The sequence below is a fragment of the Hippopotamus amphibius genome, chromosome 2 (assembly GCF_030028045.1).
Source record: "Hippopotamus amphibius kiboko isolate mHipAmp2 chromosome 2, mHipAmp2.hap2, whole genome shotgun sequence".
Taxonomy (NCBI): domain Eukaryota; kingdom Metazoa; phylum Chordata; class Mammalia; order Artiodactyla; family Hippopotamidae; genus Hippopotamus; species Hippopotamus amphibius.
In genome coordinates this window covers 177,017,603-177,025,422 of record NC_080187.1, presented here as the reverse complement: position 1 = coordinate 177,025,422, position 7,820 = coordinate 177,017,603, and the positions used below count along the sequence as shown (strand labels likewise).

General features: G+C 38.2%; 2 protein-coding genes across 3 annotated transcripts; one reads left to right on the top strand and one right to left on the bottom strand.

The window, feature by feature from the left end:
• Positions 1-714: 714 nt before the first annotated feature.
• Positions 715-1,035, bottom strand: LOC130846712 (ribosomal biogenesis factor-like). 2 transcript variants are annotated; one of them, XM_057725099.1, is made up of 2 exons: positions 895-1,033; positions 715-789 (listed from the first exon to the last, which is right to left on the bottom strand). In XM_057725099.1, exons 1-2 carry the CDS (start codon positions 1,015-1,017, stop codon positions 715-717), a joined length of 198 nt encoding a protein of 65 aa, XP_057581082.1. In that variant the 5' UTR covers positions 1,018-1,033. The 2 variants fall into 2 exon arrangements, with proteins under 2 accessions (XP_057581082.1, XP_057581081.1); XM_057725098.1 differs by having other exon boundaries at positions 715-1,035.
• A 4,984-nt stretch (positions 1,036-6,019) lies between these two features.
• Positions 6,020-6,634, top strand: LOC130846218 (Parkinson disease protein 7 homolog). Its single transcript, XM_057724309.1, has one exon. The coding sequence runs from the start codon at positions 6,065-6,067 to the stop codon at positions 6,632-6,634; it is 570 nt and encodes a 189-aa protein (XP_057580292.1). The 5' UTR covers positions 6,020-6,064.
• Positions 6,635-7,820: the final 1,186 nt, after the last annotated feature.

Below are 7,820 nucleotides of genomic sequence, written 5' to 3'. Positions count from 1 at the left end.
GTGTCATGCTCCCTCACTTTAGACTATACTACAAAGCTACTATAAACAAATGAGCATGGTACTGACAAAAAACGGATACATCGATCAATGGACCAGAATAGAGAGCCAAGAAATAGACTCACAAGCTTATAGTCAGTTAATCTCCAACAAAGGAGACAAGAATATACAATGGGGAAAAGAGAGTCTCTTCATTAAGTGGTGCTGGGAAAACTGGACAAATACATGTAAAGAATGTGATTAGAACATTTCCTCACACCATGTACAAAAATAAACTTAAATGGATTAAAGACCTAAGAATAAGACCTGAAACTATAATACTACTAGAAGAAAACATGGGCAGAATACTCCTTGACTTAAATTGTAGCAATATTGTTTTGTATCTGTCTAATAAGGCAAAAGAAATAAAAGCAAAAATAAACACATGGGACCTCATTAACCCCAAAAGTTTTGGCACAGGAAAGGAAACCATCTACAAAACAAACAAACAAAAAACAACCTAATGAATGGAAGAAAATATTTGAAAATTATATGAATGATAAAGGGTTAGTATCCAAAGTTTATAAACAGCTCAAACAAGTCAATATAAAAAAATAACCCTAACAAACAAAAAAATGGACGGAAGACCTGAATAGACTTTCTTTCTTTTTCTTTTTTTTTTGTATAAAACGTTTAATTTATTGGTCTTTTTGGGGAATTTGGTGCATCACCAGTGTATTACAACTCAGCCATTAATCTCGTAGCTTCATCAGCATTAACTTGTTTGTTTTCATGATGCTGCTGAGGAATCAACTGTTTCTGCAGAGGCTCGAGGGAAAGGCCTTTTGAGAAGTTTGCAAGTTCCTTTTGTATATCTACTAAGGCTTTATTCATTCTGTCAACTTTTTCATCATTCACAATGTTTATCTTCTTAAGATTAGTGGTAACTGGTTTTGCTTTATTTTTAACCTTAAAGCTTTTTTGGCTGGCTATGTGGAACACATTCCTGGACTTCTGCCCTCTTAGTTTGTTCTTGGCCATTGTCAGACCTCCGATACCTTCGTGGAGCCGGTCAAGTTCCAGGTTGATGCCATCTGCACACGCAGGATCCGTCCTGAATAGACTTTCTCTCTAAAGAAGATATATATATGGCCAATAGGCACATGAAAAAATGCTCAACATTGCTAATCATCAGAGAAATGCAAATCAAAACTACAATTAGATATCACCTCATACCTATCAAAATGGCTATCATCAGAAAACCCTAAAGACTTCACCCAAAAACTATTAGAACTGAGAAATGAATTTGGCAAGGTAGCAGGATACAAGATTAATATACAGAAATCTGTTCCATTTCTTTACATTAACAATGAAATATCAGAGAAAGTAAAAAAAAAAAAATCCTGTTTAAAATCACACAATAAAAAATACCTAGGTATAAACCTAACCAAGGAGGCAAAAGACATATACACCAAAAACTACAAAACACTGACAAAGGAAATCAAAGATGATCCAAGGAAGTGAAAAGATATCCCATGATCTTGGATTGAAGATTTAACATATTCAAAATTGCCATACTACCCAAAGCAATCTACAGATTTAATGTGATCCCAATCAAATTACCCATGACATTTTTCACAGAACTAGAAAAATATTCCCAAAATCTATGGAACCACAAAAGATCCAGAATTGCCAAAGCAATCCTGAGGAAAAAGAAAAAAGCAGGAGGCATAAGCCTCCGAGACTTCAGACAATACTACAAAGGTAGTAATCAAAGTAGTGTGGTATTGGCACAAAAATAGACATATGGATCAATGGAACAGAATAGAGCCCAGAAACAAACCCATACACCTATGATCAATTTATCTTCAACAAAGGAGGCAAGAATATACAATGGAGAAAAGACAGTTTCTTCAGCAAGTGGTGTTGGAAAAGTTGGACAGCCACACGTAAATCAATGAAGTTAGAACACACCCTCTCACCATACACAAAAATAAACTCAAAATGGCTTAAAGACTTAAATATGACAAGACACCATGAAACTCCTAGAAAAGAACATAGGCAAAACATTCACTGACATTAATTGTAGCAGTGTTTTCTTAGGTCAGTCTCCCAAGGCAATAGAAATAAAAGCAAAAATAAACAAATGGGACCTAATTAAACTTATAAGCTTTTGCGTGGCAAAGGAAACCATAAGCAAAATGAAAATACAACCTTTGGACTGGGAGAAAATATTTGCAAACAATGTGACAAACAAGGGCTTAATTTCCAAAACAGCTCATACAACTCAATAACAAAAAAACAAACAACCCAATCAGAAAATGGGCAGAACACCTGAATATACATTTCTCCAAAGAAGACACACAGATGACCAATATGCACATGAAAAGATACTCAATATCTGTAATTATCAGAGAAATGCAAATCAAAGTTACAATAACGTACCAACTCACACTGGTCAGAATGGTTGTCATCAAAAAGTCTGCAAATGACAAATGCTGGATACGGTATGGAGAAAAGGGAACCCTGCTGGTGGGAATGTAAATTGTGCAGCCACTATGGAAAATAGTATGGAGGCTCCTTAAAAACTAAAAATAGAGTTGCCATATGATCCAGAAATCCCATTCTTGGGCATATATCCAGAAAAGATGAAAACATATTGAAAAAGATGGAAGCTCTATTTCAAAAAAATGCATGCACCCCAATGTTCATAGTGGCACTATTTACAATAGCCAAGACATAGAAACAACCTAAATGCACATGACAGATGAATGGATAAAGATGTGGTAGGGAATTTCCTGGTGATCCAGTGGTTCCAATGCAGGGGGCCTGGGTTTGATCCTTTGTTAGTTCCCACATGCCCAACTAAGAGCCCTCATGCTGCAACTAAAGATCCTGCAGGCTGCAACGAAGACCCCACGTGCCACAACTAAGACCTGGCACAGCCAAATAAATAAATAAATATTAAAAAAGTGGTATATTTATACAATGGAATACTACTCAGCTTTAAAAAGGAATGAAATAATGCCATCTGCAGCAACATGGATGGACTTAGACATTATCATATTAAGTAAAGTAAGTCAGACAAAGACCAATATCATATGATATCATTTATATGTGGAATCTAAAATATGATAAAGGGACTTCCCTGGTGGTGCAGTGGTTAAGAATCTGCCAGTACAGGAAACACAGGTTCGATACCTGGTCTGGGAAGATCCCACATGTTATGGAGCAACTAAGTCCATGAGCCACAACTACTGAAGCCTGTGTGCTGCACCTACTGAAGCCTGCATGCCTGCAGCCTGTGCTCTCCAACAAGAGAAGCCACCTCAATGAGAAGCCTGTGAACTGCAACGAAGAGCAGTCCCCCCATTCAATGCAACTAGAGAAAGCCCGTGTGCAGCAATGAAGAGCCAACACAGCCAAAAAAAAAAAAAAAAAAAATGATAAGAATGAACTTATTTACAAACAGAAACAGACTCACAGACAGAAAACAAACTTATGGTTACCAAAAGGAATGGGAGTGGGGGGGAAATAAATGAGGATTTTGAGATTAACAGGTGTACACTGCCATATATAAAACAAACAAACAGCAAGGATTTACCATATAGCATAGGGAACTGTATTCAATATCTGGTAATAAACTATAATGGAAAATAATTGAAAAAAGAATATATATATGTACATATATATAATTGTATAACCGAATCACTTTGCTGTACACCTGAAACTAACACAATATTGTAAATCAACTGTCTTCAATAAAAAAAAATGCCTATCATCAAAAAGTCTACAAAAAACAAATGTTGGTGAGGATGTGGAGAAAAGGGAACCCTAGTGCACGGTTGGTAGGATTGTAAAATGGTGTAACCACTATGGAAAACAGTGTGCAGTTTCCTCAAAAAATTAAAAAAAGAACTGTCATATGATCAAGCAGTTCCACTGCTGGGTATACATCTGAAGAAAACAAAAACCCAAATCTTTTTGCTTTCATTTTTTAAATTAATTTATGTTTAACTGAAGTACAGTTGATTCACAATGTTGTGTTAGTTTCTGATATACAGCAAAGTGATTCAGTTATATATATTCTTTTTCATGTTCTTTTCCATTATGGTTTATTACAGGATAGTGAATATGGTTCCCTGTGCTACACAGTAGGACCTTGTTTATTTTATATATAGCAGTTTGTATCTGCTATTCCCAAACTCCTTATTTATCCCACCCCCTACCCCTTTTCCCCTTTGGTAATCATAAGTTTGTTTTCTATGCCTGTGAGTCTGTTTCCGTTTTGTAAATAAGTTCATTTTTATCATATTTTAGATTCCATAAATAAGTGATATCATATTTGTCTTTCTCTGTCTGACCTACTTCACTTAGTGTGATAATGTCTAGGTCCATCCATGTTGCTGCAAATGGCATTCTTTCTTTTTTATGATTAATATTCCATTGCATAAATATACTACATCTTCTTTATCCATTCATCTGTTGATGGACGTTTAGGTTGTTTCCATGTCTTGGCTATTGTAAATAGTGCTGCAATGAACACTGGGATGCAAATATCTTTTCAAGTTAGAGTTTGCTCCAGATATATGCCCAGGAGTGGTATTGCCAGATCATATACAAATCTATTTTTAGTTTTTTAAGGAAACTCTATACTGTGGAAACACCAATTCTAAAAGATACATGCACCACAATGTTCACAGCAGCATTACTTACAATAGCAACTTAAGTGTCCATAAAAAGATGAATGGCTAGAGAAGATGTGAGATTATCTATCTATCTATCTATCTATCTATCTATCTATCTATCTATCTATCTATCTATCATCTATCTATCCATCTATCATCTATCATCTATCTATCTATCCCTCCATACACACATATAATGGGATATTACTTGGCCATAAAAAGAATGAAATTCTGCTTTTTCCATTAATGTGCATGTACTTAGAGAATATTATGCTTAGTGAAATAAGTGAGAGAAAGACAAATACTTATATGTATTTTAGATTCCACAAATAAGTGATATCATATTTGTCTTTGTCTGACCTACTTCACTTACTATGATAATATCTAGGTCCATCCATGTTACTGCAAATGGCATTCTTTCTTTTTTATGATTAATATTCCACTGCATAAATACACTGCATCTTCTTTATCCATTCACTTATATATGGAGTCTAAAAAAAATGAAAATGAATGTATATAATAAAACAGAAATAGACTCACAAACATAGAGAACAAACTAGTGTTACCTGTGGGGAGAAAAAAGGTGGGAGGGGCAAGAGAGGGACATGGCATCAAGAGACACAAACTACTACGTATAAAATAAGTAAGCAAAAAGAACATATTGTGCAGCAGAGGGAAATATGCCATTATTTTGAAATAATTTTAAATGGAGTAAAACCTATAAAAAAGTACACATGAAATGAATAGGTTTTAGTTTCTATACCAACTATATTTCTTTTTTTCTTTTTATAAATTTATTTATTTATTTATTTAATTGGCTGTGTTGGGTCTTTTTTTGCTGTGCGCGAGCTTTCTTCTTAGTTGCGGTGAGTGGGGGCTACTCTTCCTTGTGGTGCGCGGGCTTCTCATTGCCGTGGCTTCTCTTGTTGCAGAGCACGGGCTCTAGGCGCATGGGCTTCAGTAGTTGCAGCACATGGGCTCAACAGTTGTGGCTCACGGGCTCTAAAGTGCAGGCTCAGTAGTTGTGGCACACGGGCTTAGTTGCGCCGCGGCATGTGGGATCTTCCTGGAGCAGGGATTGAACCTGTGTCCCCTGCATTGGCGGGCGGATTCTTAACTACTGCGCCACCTAGGAAGCCCCCAACTATATTTCGATTAAAAAAATATCAAAGACTCAGAACCAGGGAAAATATAAAAATAAACAGAATACTAAATTCAGTAAGATTATCAGATTTCATCTCATTAGTTTTATTTTTTATTTATTTTATATTTTTAAACTTGGTTCTGGGTTCTGGCCCAGTTGTCCCTGGCACAGCGGTGCCCTCCGGACGGGCCGAGGCTCCGCGTCTGTGCGAAGAGAGGCGAGGATCAGTTAAGTCTTTAAAAATTGCAACATAAAAATGGCTTCAAAAAGAGCTCTGGTCATCCTGGCTAAAGGAGCAGAGGAGATGGAGATGGTCATCCCTGTAGATGTCATGAGACGAGCTGGAATTAAGGTCACCATTGCAGGTCTGGCTGGAAAAGACCCGGTACAGTGTAGCCGAGATGTTGTCATTTGTCCCGATGCCAGTCTGCAAGATGCAAAGAAAGAGGGACCGTACGACGTGGTGGTTCTGCCAGGGGGTAATCTAGGCACACAGAATTTATCTGAGTCACCTGCCGTGAAGGAGATACTGAAGGAGCAAGAAGAGAGGAAGGGCCTCATCTCTGCGATCTGTGCGGGTCCTACGGCTCTGCTGGCTTATGAAATAGGTTTTGGAAGCAAAGTCACAACACACCCACTTGCTAAAGACAAAATGATGAACGGAAGTCATTACAGCTACTCAGAGAACCGTGTGGAGAGGGATGGCCCGGTCCTCACCAGCCGCGGGCCGGGAACCAGCTTTGAGTTCGCTCTGGCGATTGTGGAGGCGCTGGCTGGCAAAGAGGTGGCCGACCAAGTGAAGGCCCTGCTTGTTCTTAAAGATTAGAGCAGAAGTTCGACAGTGGGTTAGAGAAGTAGGCCGTTTGTGATCCATCCTCACCGCATTTGCTTTAAACTAGAAAGGGGGGGGGGGTTACTGTGCAGAGACCCCGTCGTCACCATACTCCCCAAGGGTGGCTGTGACATGACAGCGGCACAGAGATTCCTCAACCTACAGTCCTGTCCCCATGTTTCTGAACCTTGATTACAGAATAAATGGGGCATTTCGCAAGCTACCGCTTGTTCCTCCTTCTACCTCTGGTCTCCGTTTTCTTGTGTGAAACCTGTTGACTATCAGCTTCATTTGCTGCTCTTAACTATTGATACAGCTGCTGAGATAAATGAACAGAGAACACGTTTTACACAGCAGGGAGGAAAAGCATAAAACAGAAATCGAAGAGGTTTGTGACTTTTCTCCCGTTCATTAACTGTGTCTCTAATATGCGATTAAAAAATACCAATGGGAAAAAAAAAAAAAAAAAACTTGGTTCTGTAGGATTTTATTTTTTTCTGGCCGTGCTGTGAGGCCTGTGGGATCCTAGTTCCCGGACCAGGGATTGAACCGGCGGCCCCCAGTAGTGGAAGCCCAGAGTCTTAATCACTGGACCGCCAGGGAAGTCCCCTCCTCTCATTAGTTTTAAAATTGACTTTATTGAGGTATCTTTTATGCCATTTTTTTTTAACCTTTATATTTTGCAACAATTATATATTCACAGGAAGTTTCCAAAATATTACAGAGAGGTCCATGTACCCTTCTCCCAGTTTCCCCCAATGGTCACACGTTATATGACTATAGTACAATCTCAAAACTAGGAAACTGGCATTGACAGAATGTGTGTATATAGCTCTATGCTGTTCTATCTCATGTACATACTCAGGTAACCACCATCACAATCTAGATACAGAACTACTCGGTCATCACAAAGATCACCCCTGTATTATCTCTTTACGGTCACACTTGCCCCTCCCCTCCCCTCCATCCCTCATCCCTGGCGACTACTAACTAATCTGTTTTCTATCACTGCAATTTTGTCACATCAAGAATGTTATATAAGTGGACTCACACAACGTGACTTTTTATTGAATGAAAGATTCTTTAAATTCTATAGTGCTTTACAATTTTCAAGTTTCACAGACATGATTTCATACAATCCCATAATAACCCTTTCCCCCCTCCTGCTCCTGTCTTGCCG